Source organism: Lissotriton helveticus, chromosome 8 (genome assembly GCF_964261635.1).
Source record: "Lissotriton helveticus chromosome 8, aLisHel1.1, whole genome shotgun sequence".
Taxonomy (NCBI): domain Eukaryota; kingdom Metazoa; phylum Chordata; class Amphibia; order Caudata; family Salamandridae; genus Lissotriton; species Lissotriton helveticus.
Window position 1 is genome coordinate 950,895,038 of NC_136069.1, and position 18,341 is coordinate 950,913,378.

General features: G+C 47.5%; 1 protein-coding gene across 1 annotated transcript in view; it reads left to right on the forward strand.

Moving 5' to 3' along the window:
• POLA1 (DNA polymerase alpha 1, catalytic subunit) overlaps nt 1-18,341 on the forward strand; it is a 1,864,208-nt gene that overhangs the window by 338,139 nt on the left and 1,507,728 nt on the right. Inside the window, exon 15 of the mRNA XM_078657805.1 lies at nt 11,274-11,428. Coding sequence (XP_078513931.1) covers nt 11,274-11,428 — 155 coding nt within the window. The remainder of the gene's footprint in view (nt 1-11,273; nt 11,429-18,341) is intronic.

The following is an 18,341-nucleotide window of genomic DNA, read 5'->3' on the forward strand; positions in this document are numbered from 1 at the left end:
GAACTGCCTGATGCCGTAAAGGGGGAGGTCAAGGCTCTCCTGTCGGAAGGTCAATCTTCGGCGGCGGAAATAATTGACTGCGCGATAGATGCAGCCATGACTGGCTTCCGTCAACTAGCCGGAGCGGCTGTGCTACGCCGTCAAGGATGGCTGAAGGCGACGTCGTTCCGCCAGGAAGTACAATTGAAGGTGCTGGACATGCCCTTCGACGGCCAGCATCTCTTTGGGGACAAGATCGACGAGGCACTGCAAACTATCAAGAAGGACACCGACACTGCAAGGGCGCTAGGCACGTTACAGTCCCGGAACCAGTCCTTTCGAGGAAACCGATCCAGAGGTCAGTCCTCTTATCGCGGTTCCTACCAGAACCGGTCCTCGTATTCCTCTACCAACAAAAATCAATACCAGCATAAACAACAACAAGCCCGTCAATCTTCATACGGACGATCTACCTTCAGGGGCAGGAATTCCAAAAGGGGCGCTGGCGGACGCCAGTGACCGATTACTCCAGCCAGTCCCACCACCCTCTACATCCTTTCAAATTGGAGGAAAACTGACCCATTTCCTCGACAATTGGCAACACATCACCACGGACCGATGGGTTCTCCAAATTATAAGATTCGGACACTCTCTCGAGTTCACATCCCTGCCTCCCAACACACCTCCCAAAAGACGGACGCACAAACATCTACGGCTCCTTACCCTAGAACTCGCTATAATGCTACAAAAAAGAGCAATCGAACGAGTTCCAGCATCCCAGAAGGGGAAGGGGTTTTATTCACACTTCTTTCTTGTAAGACAGAAAGAGGACAAGTGGAGGCCCATTCTAGACCTTCGGGCACTCAATGCCTTCCTACGGAGCCAATCGTTCAGGATGGTGACGATTCAAGAAATCCTGGGCACTCTCGAACAAGGAGATTTCATGACATCCTTAGATCTCCAGGATGCCTACTACCACATCCCCATCCTCAAGCGTCACAGAAAGTTCCTGCGGTTCGAGGTGGCGGGCCGACATTATCAGTTCAGAGTCCTACCATTTGGCCTCAAGTCCGCGCCGCGGATCTTCACGAAGTAGTTGGGTCACCAAGTCTTCCCTTACCTAGACGACTGGCTGGTGAAAGCACCCTCAGCCGAGGACGCGGCAGCATCCTCCTGCGCCTGCACCAATCTTTTTCAGAGGCTAGGATTAACCATCAATCTCAAAAAATCCTGCACCACCCCTACGACAAGGATCACCTTCCTAGGGGCTATCCTGGACACGGAGTGCGTGAAGGCCTTTCCCTCGAAGGAGAGGGCGGACAAGATACTATCTCTGGCCACGGCTGTGGCGACAAAAACATACATCAAAGTGCGCACTTACACATCCCTCATGGGAATGATGTCTTCGTGCATACTCCTTATCCCTCACTGCCGACTCAGGATGCGCCCATTGCAGGAAGCTCTCGCAACCCAATGGACCCAAAGCACTGGCTCTTTCGAGGACATTGTGCGAATCACACCAAAAATGTCCACAAGCCTAGCTTGGTGGAGGAATCGAAAAAATCTGAATGTAGGATTACCGTTTCTCCTTCCGGCGACACCTCTGGTGATCACCACGGACGCCTCCTTGGAAGGATGGGGCGCCGTTCTACAAGATCTTCGAATCAGCGGCAAGTGGGACTCTCAGGAAAAACTGCTCCACATAAATCTCTTGGAGCTGAGGGCGGTATATCTTGCTCTACAGGCATTCCTGCCACGCATCCAGAACTCCCCAGTGCTCGTCAAAACGGACAACACCACGACGATGCACTACCTCAACAAACAGGGGGGAACGCGTTCGCTCTCTCTATCACGCGAATCGCAGAAAATCTGGAACTGGCTGGTGTTACACGGGATCCAACTCAAGGCGGACTATGTCCCCGGAAAAGACAATACTATCGCGGATGCCCTGAGCAGGCAAAGATCCCTCTCCCACGAGTGGGAGCTGAGCGACAACGCCCTGGAACACGTCTTCTTTCAATGGGGAGTCCCGAACATCGACCTGTTTGCCACCAAAGAAAACACCAAATGTCCGCACTACGCAAGCTGGCATCCCCAACAAGGGTCTCTGGGGAATGCATTCTCCATCGGATGGTCCAGCGCGTTTGCGTACGCCTTTCCTCCGTTTCCAATGATCCCGAGGCTCCTCAGGAAGATGAAGGCGGAGCCATGTACCCTAATCCTGATTGCCCCGTTCTGGCCGAGACAACACTGGTTCTCGGATCTACTTCGACTTTCCATCAGGTCACCGATCCGTCTGAGGCAGCACCCGAACCTCTTAACAATGTCCAACGGTCAGGTGCAACACCCGAACCTCCAATCACTCAAGTTATCGGCCTGGCTCCTGAGCACAGGGAGTTCAGTGGACTAAATATCCCGCAGGACTGCAGGGATATCTTGTCGAAAGCGAGAGCGGATAGTACAAACAAAACCTACACTCTCAAGTGGAAACGGTTCTGCATGTGGTGTGTGGATCGGGATCTAAGACCACTCTCAGTCACCCCTGAACAAATACTACCATACCTGCTGCATTTAGCACAGTCAGGCCTGGCACATGCATCCATAAAGGTTCACCTCGCAGCTATCTCTAGATTCACTAGGACTTTCACAGGACCTTCTCTGTGGTCCAGTAGACTAGTCAAGCAATTCCTGAAGGGGCTCTACAGATCCTTTCCGAGGCCTCGGAAAGTCCCTCCAACATGGCAACTGAATCTGGTACTCAACCAACTCATGAGAAGTCCATTTGAACCCATCCATCGAGCATCCATCAAACACATCTCCTGGAAAACAGCACTCTTGCTCGCTCTAACATCAGCCAGGAGAGTTAGCGAGCTGCAAGCTTTGTCCATTCAAGAACCATATATGCAATTCAGACAAGACAGGGTAGTGCTGAGACCAAACCCTAAATTCATACCTAAAGTCCCTTCGGACTTTCATCTCAACGAGCCAATTGTCCTCAGGTCCTTCTTTGCAAATCCGTCCACAGCAGCGGAAAGAGCGCTGCATTCTCTGGACCTTCAGAGGTGCCTAAAATTCTACCTGGACAAAACTAAGGCTCTCAGGAAATCTTCACAGCTGTTTGTGGCATACAGCAGACCAAGAGTGGGCCTGCCTCTCACGAAGCAAAGCATCTCCAGGTGGATATCCTCAGCGATTGCATTCTGCCACGACAAGGCCGGACGGCCTTTAACTGAACATGTTACTGCTCACTCCACCAGGGCGATGTCCACGTCCGCAGCACTGTTCGCTGGGGTACCAATCTTGGACATTTGCAGAGCGGCGACTTGGAAGTCACCGCACACTTTCTCCAGACATTACTGCCTGGATATCGAACTTCAGAAGGATGCGGCAGTGGGCCAGGCAGTGCTTCGCCATCTCTTTCAGTGATGTGAGCCTTCCTACATCCCGCCATCCAGGTATGCACGTTCCTTGCTATTGTGATGTTACTGTTATGCTGTCCACATGTTGTATGACGACACATGCATTGTCTACTGTGACTACAGAGCATTTCCATCACGCAGGTGCATATCTGATTGCTAGCTATTCTGATTCAGGCATGTGAATCTATGAAAGACACCCAAATACTGGATAAGAAATGCGTTACTTACCTGTAACAGCAGTTATCCAGTGTTGGTGTCTTTCATAGATTCACATGCAACCCTCCCGCCTCCCCTGGAAGGTCTCACATCCCTCTCTAACAATATTACGCCAACCTAGTTGGGTGCGTACGAAAATCTGAGGGACTGGGGCTCCTCCCAGGGAGGTCCTAGAGGGAGGTCGGAGCTGATTGGCTGACTGTAAGAGTTTGGTCCTTTTTTACATAAGGACAAGGAAAGGCCACTAAGGGGAGACCCTTGGGCCTATTTTCTCTATGTATGTCTATAGGACATTACTTTTTTATTTACCGGAGGCTCCCGTCTCGACGACGGGGAATGATTCAGGCATGTGAATCTATGAAAGACACCAACACTGGATAACTGCTGTTACAGGTAAGTAACGCATTTCGTGCAGGGCGAGACGGTACGGCCTGCTGTGCCTTCAGAACACAAGGCCAGCGACTGAGTCTGATGACAGTAGGTCGCGGTTCCCTCTTCTCTGTGACAAATGAAACAGCGGTTCCAGGAGTGGTACTCAGAGGGTCGTGAAGTTTTTGCAGTCCCTGAGACTTCTTAACAGGAGGCCAGCTCCGTTTCAGGCCCTTGGAGATACTCCGCACAAGTAGAGAAAGTTCAGTCCAGTCCCTTCACTGCCCAAGGCAGATGCAGCAGCTGCAGGCCACCCCAACAAAGCAACAACACACCAAAGGGGTAGTACTCCTCCTGCCAGCTCTTCTTGGCAGGTTCCTTGATTCCAGCGAGTTCTCTGAAGTCTTTTCTATCCCTTAGACTTACAAGCTCTACTTCAAGCCCTTGGAGAAAACTTTAACAGCAGGATGATGAAAGTCCAGTCCTTTCCCTACCCAAGACAGAAGAACCCACTGCAGGCCTACCCCTCAACACGCAGCATAGGGGCAGTACTCCTCCTCCATCTTTCCCGGTCCTTGTTCATGGCAGGTTCCTTAGTTCAGAAATAATCTAAAGTTTTCTGTTCTGGGCCCCAATATTTATACCACAAAATCATGTGTCGTCTGAAGGCAGAGGGTCCTGTACCTAGTTCAAACCAGTTCTGGGTGCATTCTGCCAGTGTGCACCTTCTTCCTTTGTCCGTGTAGGCCAGGGTCATCAGACACACCACAGGAGGTGGAGCCAGCATTGTGGAAGGCAGGCACAGCCCTATTCAGACCCAGGTGCGGCGACTCCCACCCATCTATGTGCAGATAAGTCTATTCAGCCCTGTGCTGACCCACCCGGTCTCCTGGAGTCTCCCCCAGCCCCTGTCACTCACAAACCAGACAGACAATACACAAGCTAGCAGAGGCAGGCTGGAAGGTTAGGTAAGAAAATACCTACTTTCTAAAAGTGGTATTTTCAAACCCTCAATGTTAAAACCCTCTTCCCTAAAAAATGTATTTTATCATTCTGAGTTCATTTATACTAAACTCGAATTTCTACCATGTTCCCTGGGTAAGTTAGGATTATAAGATTATATAATCAAACTGCCCACTCTGGCCTATGGGGAACAGGTAGCCTTGCAATAGTGTAAAACTAAGTAGGCTGTAATTCACTATCAGGACATGCCACACACACCAGGGCATGTCCTACCTTTCACATACAATGTACCCTGCCAATGGAGGCACCTTGGGCCTACTGTGAAAAGTTGGCCTGGCATATGATGTCCACTATTCTAGTGGGCACCTTACACCAGTCCAAACGACCCTTATTGATGGTAGGGTTAAAGTCAACCTTATAGAAAGCTATCCTAGTGGTAGCTGTGGAGAGCAGCCTTCAGGCTAAGGCTTAGAGGCGAGTTAAGTTATTTTACCAGTCTATAATCTCTTGAATGACCAAATGAAAGCACACCACACAAGGTATATATCAAATATATATGTATTTATTCTAAACACAACCCCTCTGGTCTCTTCATGAGGTCAGAGGTAAAAGTACAATACAAGGAACTTAATTAGCGTACGATAAGTTGCACAGTATACGTTCTACCCTAGGGGCCTCACAAACCATATTCTAAAATAGTGGTATGAGAACCAAGTGAGGGTTAGAAAGCAGGCCTAGGGCCTGTAGAACCGCTGGGGCAACCAGGAACCACCCAAGGTAGGGACACAGGAGACCCATGGGGGACGCGTGCAGTGTCTAAACACAGCAGCGAATCACCATTGACTTTCTATGGAGAACGAATAAGTTACAATTTTAAAGAATAAGGGCACTTAGAGGTAAACTACGATGGAACCCTTTTAGACTAGGACACTTCGAGTCAAGACCCAAGGGAGCACCGGAGTACTCGTGTTACCTCACTCGGGGAAGCCGGGTGCATAGGTGTCTTTTGGTGTCTTGTTTCGTCGTTGATTCCAATGGAGAGCTACGAAGAAATGCTGCAGGGGACCAGAGGAAAAGTGTCTGGGTGGATCCAAGGGTGGATCGGAGAAGTGAAGTACCTGAAAGCAGAGGGGAAAGAGTCTGGGTCACTAGCCTGTGACCAGGATGCTGACCAGAAGATGCCAGCCGATGTCTGGTGTTTTCAGGCGAAAGAGATGAAGCTGGACTCTTCCGCCACAAGGACCAGGAGGCGTAGACAACGACCAGGAGCTGGATTCGAGCTGTCCCACGAAGGATGTCGAGTGCTGCAGAATCCTTGGCAACAGCAACCTAGGCAAGATGACAAGATTGGCTTCGGTGTAGACCAGCAAGGTCTGAGGGACTCACCCTTTGGAGGGAAGTCCGAGCACGTCTGGAGTAACCAGTTAAGCTCAAGAAACAAAGGATTGGCCTTCGTGGGGGCTCACTAGCCAACGGATTAGGAACCGTGAAGGAGCCTCGAGCTGCATTGAAGAAAGGGAACTCATGGGTCACTCGTGGAGTGCTGGCCTCTGTACTTTGCTGCAAAAGGTGCTCTGGGCAGGGGCTTCAAATACCCCAATGCACAACTTTAGAAAGTAGGTGCAGTTGCAAAAATGCAGGATGTCCAGGATTTCCGGTCCCACGTCTCTCGTATCAGCTAGAGGTCTCAGCTCTGCTGGGAACTCGTGTCGGCTTCAGAGATGTCTGGAAGTCCGTGTCCGTGTCCTGTGTTGCAGATCCTTCGGGATCCGGCGGGAGCCTCGAAAATGCAGACCGGCAAAGATGCTTCTTTGGTGCCTGTTTGACCAGGGAGGTCACTCCTTGACCTCGAGGGAGATTCTTCAGTCTTTCAGTCGAAATGAAATGTTTAAGGTCCAAGATTTCTTCTTCAGAGTTTCGTCCAGGGTAATCTAAAGTCCTAGGACTGGGTTCCTATACTCATACCAAGTTTAGGGGTTGGACTAACTCTAGGGTCCCACCTATGGGGGGGACCTGGGAAGGGGGTGATTATCTCTTCAGCCACGAGGACCAGGAGGCGTCGACGGCGACCAGGAGCTGGAGTCGAGCTGTCCCATGAAGGATCTAGTTGACTGCGGTGTCGGCATCCGGATTGGACCCACTAAGTCTTGGCAAACGCAATCTACGCAAGATGTCGAGATTGGCTTTGGTGCAGAGCAGCAAGGCCTGAGGAACTTCTCTTTTGGGGAGAAGTTGGAGCAAGCCTTGAGCAACCAGGAGAGCAAAGGAATTCAAGATTGGTCTTCGTGAGGGCTCACTAGGCAACGGACTAGGAACTGCGAAGACTCGTCGAGCTGAAATGCACAAAGCGGGCCCACGGAACACTCGTGGAGTGTGGGTTTCTAAGCTTCGGTGCAAAAAGGTGCTCGGCGGGGCTGGGGCTTCAAGCACCCCAATATACAACTTCGGGATACCTTGGAAAGTAGGTGCAGTTTGCAAAATGCAGGATGTCCAGGCGTTCTGGTCCCACGTCTCTCGTGTCCGCCACAGGTCTCAGCTTTGCTGGGAGTGCAGGTTAGCGTCAGATGTCTGGAAGTTAATGTCCTGACCCGCAGATTCTTTGGGATCCGGAGGGAGCCTCGTTAATGCAGACCGGCAAAGATGCAGTTGGGGTCTGTTTGAACAGGGTGGCCACTACTTTACCACAAGGGAGATTTCTTCCGTCTTCCAGTCGATATGGTATGTCGAAGGTCCAAGATATATGTTGCAGAGTTTCTTCCAGGGTAATCTAATGTCCTAGAGACTGGGGTTCGATACTTATTGTAAGTTTAGGGGTTGGACTAACTCTAAGGTCCCTCCTATGGGTGGACCTGGGGAGGGGATGGTTACACCCCCTTCCCCTTTGTCCAGTTTCGCGCCAGAGCTGGGGCAGAGTGCCCCAGCAACCAGTTTGAACTGGGAAATGCATGGAGCACCTTGTGTGCCCCAGGCAGTGTCTGAAAAGCATTCACGGAATTCAACCCACCCTGTCCCAATACACTAAAGCCTGGATGGAGAGGTGCTAGCACCTCCCTGGGCAGGAAACCTATTGTCCAGGCCTCCCCTGCCGGAGTTTTGTCCAGCAGCAGGAGGTCAGACTCGTGTCTGGCAGCAGCATCCATTTTGTGATGCTTTGGCTCTGTTTAACTTTAACCGGGTATACCAGTGTGTACATGTCTTTTCCCTCTAGAAGGGTGGAATGCTACCCCCACCGCCAGAACTGGCGGGGGGGTTAGTATTCCAAAGTGTTTGCCACCAACCACGACATGTTTTGATAAAGCCAAACCAAAGTTAGCATTAACCGAGAGTATATGGTTTGGCTATATCATAGAACCGCTATTAGGAGATATTTCCGAAAGCTGCAGAGGGACTCCGCTCAGGCTAGGGCCCCCTCTCGCACAATACACAGCACTCTGCCTTTTGGAAGGCTTCCCAGGGGTGGCATAATACATACGTCAGCCCCTGGTAGGCCTCTGGGGTACCTCTGCCCTGGGTACCTAAGGTACCATATACAGGGACTCACAAGGGTAACCCAGTAACCAATCTGGTATGTACCAGATAAATGGTATCAATTTAGAGAGAGAACAGCTAGGCTGTGGTCCTGATTAGTAGGGCCACAGCCATACTAAACTCGAAATAACAGTGAAACACAGCAAAAAGTGGGGGTAGCCATTGGAAGCAGACCCTACTCTCCTACACCTATCCTAGGGGCGACTTACATGTAGAAAAGAGAAGGTTTAGGGACTTGCAAGTGTGTGCATTTGCCAAGTCAACATGGCAGACCCAGGTTGCACACAGGCTCTGCAATGGCAGGCCAGAGTTGCACTAAACGGTCTGTTTGCGTGGGTGGCACAATCCAGTGCTGCAGCCCACCGACAGCATTTGATTTATGGGATCTGGCACGCACAGTGCACTTTACTAGGGACTGACACATAAATCAAATAGGCCAATCATGGAAACACCAATCCATGACACAGTTCACACCGAGAGCATATGCACTTTAGCACTGATCAGCAGTGGTTAAGTGCCCGGAGTCCTAAAACCAACACACACAGGTCAGGAAAAAATAGGAGGAAAAAGCAAAAAGTTTAGGGATAACCCTGCAAAAAGGGCCATTTCCAACAGTTGCCTTGGACACAACTAAAGGTAATTTGTCTGCTCTTTTGGCCTTATTGCGGTTGTTGGATCAGCGTTTATACAAATCCCTGTTGTGGAGTATTTTTGAAAGTTTTACAACTTATCTTTTGCCTACTACCTTCATTGTGCCCTAGTGAGACCTGAATCTAGTCCACATGTGGGTGCCCTTTAAACGTCTACAGAAATTTCCATTATGAATTCTCAGTCTCTAGACAATTTTCCTTATTACATTGATGTGAGCAAGAGCTGCAAGCTCGGTCTACCTGCAATACACTACATTACAGACAAGTTGTTGTTGAGGACCAAAGTGTTGGTGTATTTTGACTTTGGACAAAAATCACCCTCCTGGCGTTCATTGCTACTCCTCAGACCTCTAAGGTGGGACAATGGGTCTGTTGGTTTATCCTAAAAGAGCTCTCCTCTTTTACATCATTCTTAACCAACCCCATCAGGTGGACAATTAGCTCTTTCTTTAGTTTTTTTCGAGCAAACAAAGGCAAGGCAGCACAGAAGAGAACAATCTCACTTGAATGTTTCTAAATGTGCTACTCATCAGCCAAGAAGACGACCCTGTAGGCTTCCAGGCATATTCCACTAGAGTAGAGGCTGCTACCTTTGCATCGGCACACACAAGTGCTGATTCTGGATATTTGCCAGGGTGCTAGAAGGGTGTCTTTTAATAAGTTAATGAAGCTCTACTGCCTGAGCAGCCAGGTCCATCGAGAGAGGCACTTTGTCCCCTCTGTCTTGCAGGACCTTTTTTGTCTCAGCCATTTCACCCACCCACCACCAGGGTGACGCTGCTTTGGTAGCTTATCAACTGGTGAGGAATTCAGTTTGAAGAATCCATCCGAACACGTTACTTGCCTTCAGTAACATTGTTTTGTGGATACTCTATCTAACCACAGTTTTCTCACCAACCCTCCATATTTTGTGAACTTGGCTCCTTTCTCCATCTGAAAAGGCCCCAAATCCAAATATCTGCATACTGATCACAGCCAAACTTCTGATTGGCTCTGCGTCTCGGGGTGCAGACAAAGTGGAAGCCAGCTTACATTGGCCCACATGGGTGGCACTTGTATGCATCTCTGCACATCACTTGTGGAGAGGAATTATATTGGCGCTGAGCTGCACAACGCCACCTACCCGTGTGCTCTTACGTCCTTTAGACCCCAAACCTCTATTGAGCACAGCAGATGAGAGAGACTCACATCCAAGTGCCCTTACTAAAACATGAGAAAATTGGTCCGCATAAGCAACCATGATGGGCCAAAGAAAAACTGTTGTCAATCTCCTAGGCCTAGGTCCAAAATATACTGTGCACATAAAGTAACATTGTATTTGTTTCAAAATAATACCAGTCACCGATGTATTAATCTGTGTGTGAAGGGAGTACTACTCTTTCAGTGCACTGCCACCTCAGGTTTCATTCTCCAGATATTTAATATGCTCAATGTAATGTTTTTCATTCAGTTGCATATATATTGTAGTCCCACTTTTATTATTCTATGCATCCACAGCCTTTGTCTGAATTCATATGACTGTACTGCAAAAGCTATTAAGCGTACAAAGTAAAAAAAAAAAAAGAAAAGCAATTATTTGTCTAACTTTATATTTGAGCCTGTGAGATTTAAAATTGTCTTGTAGACCTGTGGATCTAACTGCAAGAGAAAACGTACCAGTTTAGTGTTCCCTCAAAATTTCCATTCGAGTTCCAAATAATACTAAATGTTCCAATTATGATAGGGTGAAGGAAGTTTAAAATAAACCTGTCCAAATATTCTACCCTTCCATATTTATAAAACCAGAATTTATGTAAGATAAGCTTGGCTGCAGTAGCTGCTCTACTTATGAAGTTGAGGCTAAAAAGTAGTAGACCTTGAAATCTATGAGACGTCCTTCAGCTTTATGATGCCTTAATAGTTTTCTTCTGCTTAACCAACATTTTTTTTAAACATTAGATCTCCAAATCATGGAGTGAAGAATCCTAAATGTTTTTTAAAAAAAATGAAGTATTGTGGTCTTTGGATTCAGGTCAATTGTATTAATTTATTTTTTAGAGTAAAAACCAATATTTAATCATCAAAAAATATAAGCAATAGCGGTTGTGTATATTTAACTTTGAGTTGCCTTGTTTTTACTAGCAACCCCCTCATTTTCTTTTTTCCGTAGAGCTCTCCAGTCAGCCAGTTAGTTGGTGCAAGGTGGAAGCTGTGGCACTCAAGCCAGACCTAGTCAGTGTGGTGAAGGATCTCCCACTGCCTCCTCTTGTGGTCTTGGCCCTCAGCATGAAGACTGTGCAGAATGTGAAGACTCACCAGAATGAGGTGAATAGTGCAGTCCATCCGGAGTGATAAAAATGCAAATATCTATGCATAGGTTCTGCTTTTTTGTTTAAAAAAAGAATAGCAACTTTGTGACTAAACTGAGCTGCCAATTATTAGATCTGGGTGACTAAAAGGGAATGGGTGACTGACAGGTTGTGCTGTGTTTTTGAGTGCTGGCCCAGCAGATGAGGCATATTTGTGTGTCAGCTCAATTTCCTTAATGGTCACATAATGGCATTTATCTTATGTGCTTTAGTCGAAGCATATCACATGGATCATACCTGACCTCTACCTGCATTTTCTAAACAAAAAAAAGTTTTTAAAAAAAAGTGATCATGCTACCTGAGCAATAGTAAGTGGTTAGATTGCAAGCATTCCTCCCATCACCTTTCGTGTTTATTGTAACGCCCTAAGTGGTCAAGAGTATGCACAGATGTGGGTGCCTTGCTCAATGTGCTACCGAATCCGCACTACCCCCACTTAAAAGTCCCAATCCGGGTGAAACCGGTCTTGACTTGTTTGTATTCTAGTTCAGGGAGGACCTAAGTGCAAGTAAGTGCAAGTTTAATGGGGAAAAAGTGAGATTTTTAATAAACAGAAAAAGCTTCAATTAGGGTTTTTGTCATACATAAAACATATTAATAGTAAATCACATTGAACAACAGGAAATGTACACATTTCAGGATGACATCACCTGGAGCAATATATTTTCTCCTTTTATTCAGCGCACAAGGCTTTGCACTGTGACATTTGTCAAACTTTTTATCCAAGACCCTAAAGGAAAGGGAGAGGAATTTGGCACTGGACATTTTGGAAATGAAGAAAAAATACCTTCCTGCTAAGGGACATGCTCCCTCATCAAGGATGATTCAGTGCAATGTGCTCAACCAAGCACTTAAACGAAGACAGCACAACAACGAAAACATGTGGAGTTCCAGAGTTGGGCTTGCTATCTATATAGCCTGCAGCCATCTGCTTCACAGGAAATCAAATTGGAGCTACCTCTGTAAAACATTTCAAGAAGTACGAATTCCAACCTGTGCAAAAACTGCACAAACGTTTGGTTCCTATGATGTTCTGTTGCAACTTCCGTCCTTAGGACTGAAGGAAAACCATAATTGTCGACTGCATTCCCGTTGATATCCATGGGCAAAAATCCATGGCAGGGGCAATGAGAATTTTGTAGGTGAAAACAGTATAGTTGACAAATTCTCCTCTTTGGCGCCCCCATTGTCTGCCACTCCAAACTGTTTCTCCTTTTGCTTTCTAAACAGACGATGAGACAATAGATGGCGACAAATCCAGCAGTAGTGTCAACATGGTTGACTATGAATATACAACAATTTGTCACTTTTCAAAGGTTACATAGTTTGCAACCTAAAGCTGTCCCACCCTTGGTACCTACTGCACCTATTCTACCTCCAATGAACAAGCCTTGCAGAAGTGGTGAAAGAACCACTGGTCTCACAGACTTCTAAAAACATGGTGGATGAAGACTCATTGGTATCTGTATTCAGATTTGGAGGAAAACGTTAATCCTTCAGGGAGATGACTGAGGTGATGCGGAATGGGTGACTACATCTCCCCCCCCCCCAAGGAAGGTGATAAACCTCCAACCCAACCAGATTCTCCACCAAACAACATAGTCTGCATCATGCTCTAATGGCGAGAGCAGCTAAAAAGTTAAACCTCTCAGTGACTGCAGTAGAGCATCAATGTTTTATTTGATTTTATGGTTTAAATCTTTTTATTTTTATTTTCAACAGATCACCGCTACAACCTACATCCATAGGCCGGTGCGGTGATTGACTGTTTCATAACACCTAAAGAGAAACCGTAAAGGAGAAAGAAAGCATAAGAGAGAAAGAAGAGCAAGGGAGGAAGGGAGCTTGACAGCCAAAGATAGGGGACTCCACCTCTGGTGCGTTAAATCTATGGTTGTATCCTGCTTTCCTGAGTAAAAGTGATCACTCCTCTGTGTGAACCGCCTGCTATAGGCGTAACACCCGTAGGTATACTGGGCATGTCAATTCAACAAACTTATCCGTTAGGAATCTAATGGTTGAGCACCATGTTTTATCAAAGCGCTACAGCGTACCTTTTGGCTCCTGCCGTGGGGGGATATCTGTGTACACTGTGATTTGTCAAGGATATGGCAAAGTCTCTTGGTGCCATCACTACGACTCCTCTCTGGGATAAACCCTGATTGGTCTGGGTTAATAAGGCCTTGCATATATGGTGGCAAGCATGCAGCCAATACACTGGTGAAGATTTTTAGGTCAACGTTTAGCAAGATGGCTGCCCTGTACGACGCACATCTCTTTGGGTCCTTGCCTGGCTTTGGGAGGACTATATTGAGGCCAACTGCATGGATGGTGTAAGACACCCGGTTTCGATAAACGAGATGTAGAGGGGAGCAAAGAGGAGAGTAAGATATGACTCAATTTATATAATTCGATGGTAAAGCTATCATCACCAGGAGCCTTACCCATGGGCAGGCTCCTGATGGACCGAGATATTTCCTCCGAGCTAATGTCGACGTCCAACTTTGTCATTTCTAGCATTGGGAGATGAGTCAATGGGGCTCCGGCAGCATAATTTACAGCCACCGCCTGGTCTAGCATCCCGCCATATAGAGTGCGGAGTAGAAACGTTCAAATTTGTCTGCTATAAGATCTGTCCACAGCCCCCTCCCCTCTGAATTCTCAATCTCCACCACTCTGTGCCGTTCCACCTGGGTTTGCAATATGTGCGCTGATAATCTACCTGCATTTATTCCCCCTTTTGTAGTATCTCTGCTTAGTGCGCAGTAGGGTGTATTCGGCCTGGTCTAGGGGCAATGTCTTGAATAGTTTCCGTGCCACAGTTAGCGAATGCCTAGCCTGGATAGAGCCGGTGCGTTGTTGGACCGTTTCTAGGTCTTTAACTGTGCCCTCCAAATTCTCCTGCTTTCCTTTCCTTTCTTTTGCCCAACAACCTCTGTGGAAGCACGGGGGGGGGGGAAGAGTGGTCTGACAGTGCTGCTGCTCCTATCTCTATTGCGACTTGAGATATGCGGATGTCAGAAAAAGGTCCAATCGCGCTTACGTCTGGTGCACAGCTGACAAGAAAATGTGTTTTCTCTAGCAGAGGGGTTACGCTGGCGCCATACGTCCACCAGTCCGACTTCTGCCAGCCAATTCAGTTTGGCATCCGAAAGCGCCCCAAATCTGCTTGTTCTCGATCTGTCCATTAGGGGGTCATGCACATGTTGTAGTACCTTGCCCCCCCCCCTCTATTACGAAGTCCTCGTCTGGGGTGACCAAAACCTCGCCTACAGCCTTCATAATAAAGGTTTCCTGTGAGTCATTTGGGGAATATATGAAGGCCAGTGTGTAGGTGTGACTCCCAACCTCCACCCCTAGTGATAACAATCTGCCTGGAACCTCCAATTGTGAGATGGGGCAACCGTTTTGCGGGTTCGTTAAGGCCTCTAACATTGAGGCTTAATATCTTAAGAAGGTGGTTGTGCATGACCGTAATGTGTACAACTAATCTGCATGCAGGGCATTTGACATTGTGAGCTTAGTGAAGACGTATAAGCAGCCAGAGGCTTTCAATGTAGAAGAAAGGGGGCTGTCGAGCATGCAAAAGGTGGTTGGCCTACTGGGATTCGATGCACTGCACAATCCCCTGAGGATATAATGTGAAGGAAAGGAAGGGCCTCCGACCTACTTCTGCAAGGGAGTGACACACCGATCTCCTGCCCTACTATGCCGCACCTCCCTCGCACAGAAGCATTAGTCAATGAGGGATCGGAGTGCTTCTGGATGGGTAGGAGCATTACAGGTGAGTGCCCCCCATGTCTACTTGTGCACGCGATAAGGGGCTGCATTGTTGACTCTGGGCCCTTCCCCAAGGAATGCATCTACAGATCTCCTGATAGGTTGAGCAGAGAGAATGGGAACCCCCATAGAGAGAAACATTAACAAGTAAACCAATTATAAAACTATGATCCCATAACTGGGAAAGAATATCACCAGCTAAGGTGGGTTAGTAAACCTGGCGTTCAGCCTTCTCCATGTTTCGGGCTCGAGGTGAAAGAAAAGGGGGAGTGCCCGCCCGGCAAGATCTGCACTTCCGGAAGCCTCCAACCTCCCATCCAGCCCAGCAGTGAGGAAATCCTTAGGCCTGTTCTCCCCTGAGCCTCTGATACCCAATTTCAGGCCTTGCCTTAGGAGTGCTTCCCTTTCTTTGGTTCTTTCAGACTCCATAGGTTTCATGGTGAGTTCTTTCCTGTTGGTTGCCGGCTTCTTGGTTTGCTCCCAGCACATGCCTTCTGTTTCGTTTGTATCTCCTCGGACTCTCCTTCGGAAGCTATGTCTGGGCCGAATTGATAATTTTGGCCAGTAAGTTAGTTCAGTGGCAGCAACATCAATCAAAGCTGCCAAGACTTTAGCAATATTAGGCCCTACTATTTAGAAACTGTGGCATGACATTTCGTCACTATCAGACCTCATTTTGAGGGAGAAGGAAGCTGCAAAAGCGATGATCAAGGAATGAGCAATAAACTGCAGCAATCCTTGATGCTTCAATGGGTGTTTCCAATGCAGTCAAGTGGGTGGAGCAGGGGTTTTAAGACTGCAGGCAAGGCTGAGATCTACAGCTTTCCATCCAGAGAGCCAAGCAAAAATCCTATATGCCCTTCGGTTTCACCTGGTTAGGAAACATTTAGATGAGGCCCCACAGAACATATAGACGAACACTGCAAAATTACTAGGAGTTCCACAGTATGGACTAGCAATCCGTATTGGGATCAGGACAGTTCATATTACCCCTAAGGTAAACAGGATATGGCCAGAGTATACACAACCAACTGGATCCAAGGGTATGGTTATGGTAGATCATCCAGATGGAATCAAACTGAGTTGTAGAGTGCAGCCAATCACCAGCAAGCTTATCCAGGTGCTAGGTTCTTGCTGGGAATCAGTCAAAGAGCCAGATCTTGAGTCCCCTCCTGAATTCTGGGAGTGAGTTGGATGTTCAGAAGTGTATAAGAGGTTCGAGTACTTAGCGGTGAGGTAGGAGAAGGATCATTCTTCACTGTAGTTTCGGCAGATGCGGGGAGCGCGTGTGAGGAAGGCAGGTGTCTGGAGGTTTGGTGGAAGTTCAGGCGGTAGCTGATGTATGCTGGTCCTTGATCGTGGAGGACCTTGTACGTGTATGTCCGCATCTAAAATTGACATCTTTTCTGGATGGGGAGCCAGTGGAGATTCCAGGGGTGAGGAGGTGGATGTGTGTCCAATTGGGAAGGTAGAGAATCTTCAGCATTTGGGTGGTGATTCCGAAGTACAGCGCGATGCCGTAGTCCAGACGACTAGTGACTAGGGCTTTAGGGACAGTATTCTGGGTGCTGACGGGAAGCCATCTGAAGATCTTTAATGGCATGCGGAGCTTGTGGAAGCAGGCGGAGGAGACTGTTGATCGGGCATTGCATGATGTTTGCTTTCCAAGATAATGCCAAGGTTCTGGGTGTGATCTATGGGGCTGACTTCGGAAGGCAATCAGGTGTTTTTCCACAGGTAGTGGGTGTTCCAAAATCAGCACATCGGTCTTGTACGTGTTGAGCTTCAGGCAGTTGGTCATCATCCATTCACCGATACCTTTCATGCAATTGTGGAAGTTGGTCATAGTGGTGGAGAGGTGGCAGAGTTGTGCCTCTTCATTATGCTTTAATGAACACCAAAAGAGCTTCACATCCAAGACTGCCCTCCTCATCTGAATCTAAGCAGGTGGGGAGAGAATGTTCCTTTTTGTCCCCCAACTGGCACTCCAGAATGTCGGACAAATGGGTGCAGCAGATTGTACACTCCGGATATTTGTTGGAGTTTGTACAGAAGCCACTTGTCTGCTGGCCCAAGAAAAAACTTCTTCACTTAAGAATGCCACAACAGGAAATTCTCCTACTCCTAAAATAGTGACTGGAACAGTCTAGAGATCCCAGAGAAAGCAGGGATTTTACCCCAGATTCTTTTTTGATAAAGAAGAAAACTGGACAATAGGTGCAGATTCTAGACCTTAGAACTGAAATTCTGAAAAAAGTCTGCCTGCATGGTTGTGCTCCAAGAAGTCCTCATGATGATCCAGGAAGGAAGTTAATTACCTGACCTCCTTGGATCTTCCAGATACAAATTTCCATATCCATATGCACCAAATGTACAGAACTACCTCTGCTTTTCAGTGGTGAGACTGCACTACCAATCCAAGGCCCTTTGGCCTCAAATTAACACCTTGGTTATTTATCAAATACATAGTGCCAGTTACTGCCTTCTACAGAAGACTGGGTCATGAAGTGTACCCGTACTTGGACTGGCTTGGCCAGGCACCATTGAAGGAAAAGTGAAAGACTTCTACATCTGCCTGGATCCGTTTGTTTCACAGATCGGTACTGACACTAAACCTCTACAAATCCTTTATGGAACCAAAACTGAAACTTCAGTTTCTGGGAGCAATACTTGACATTCAAATATTAAATGCTTTTCTGTTTCAAGACAGAGCAAGAACGCTTCAAGTCATGACTGAGTACTAACCATCAGTCACTGTCAGGCAGTACAAGTCCTTGCTGGGCCTGATGTCATCATGTATAGGCATTATAACCTTTTGCAGGCTCTGAACAAGAGGTGGACAATCAATGAAAACAAATAGATGGTTCATGGGAAAATATGACCCAAGTTATAAGATGGCTTAAGAATTTGCTGCTACGGTTGAAATGATAAACCTAAATGCAGGTCTTTCCATCCTTCTTTGGACAGAGCGATGCTCACAACGGATGCATCTGTGGACTGATGGGGAGCTCACATAAAAAAGCTGTCGGCTGGAGGTCTCCGGTCAGATAGAGTAAACCATACATATCAATGTCCTGGAGTTTCGTGGC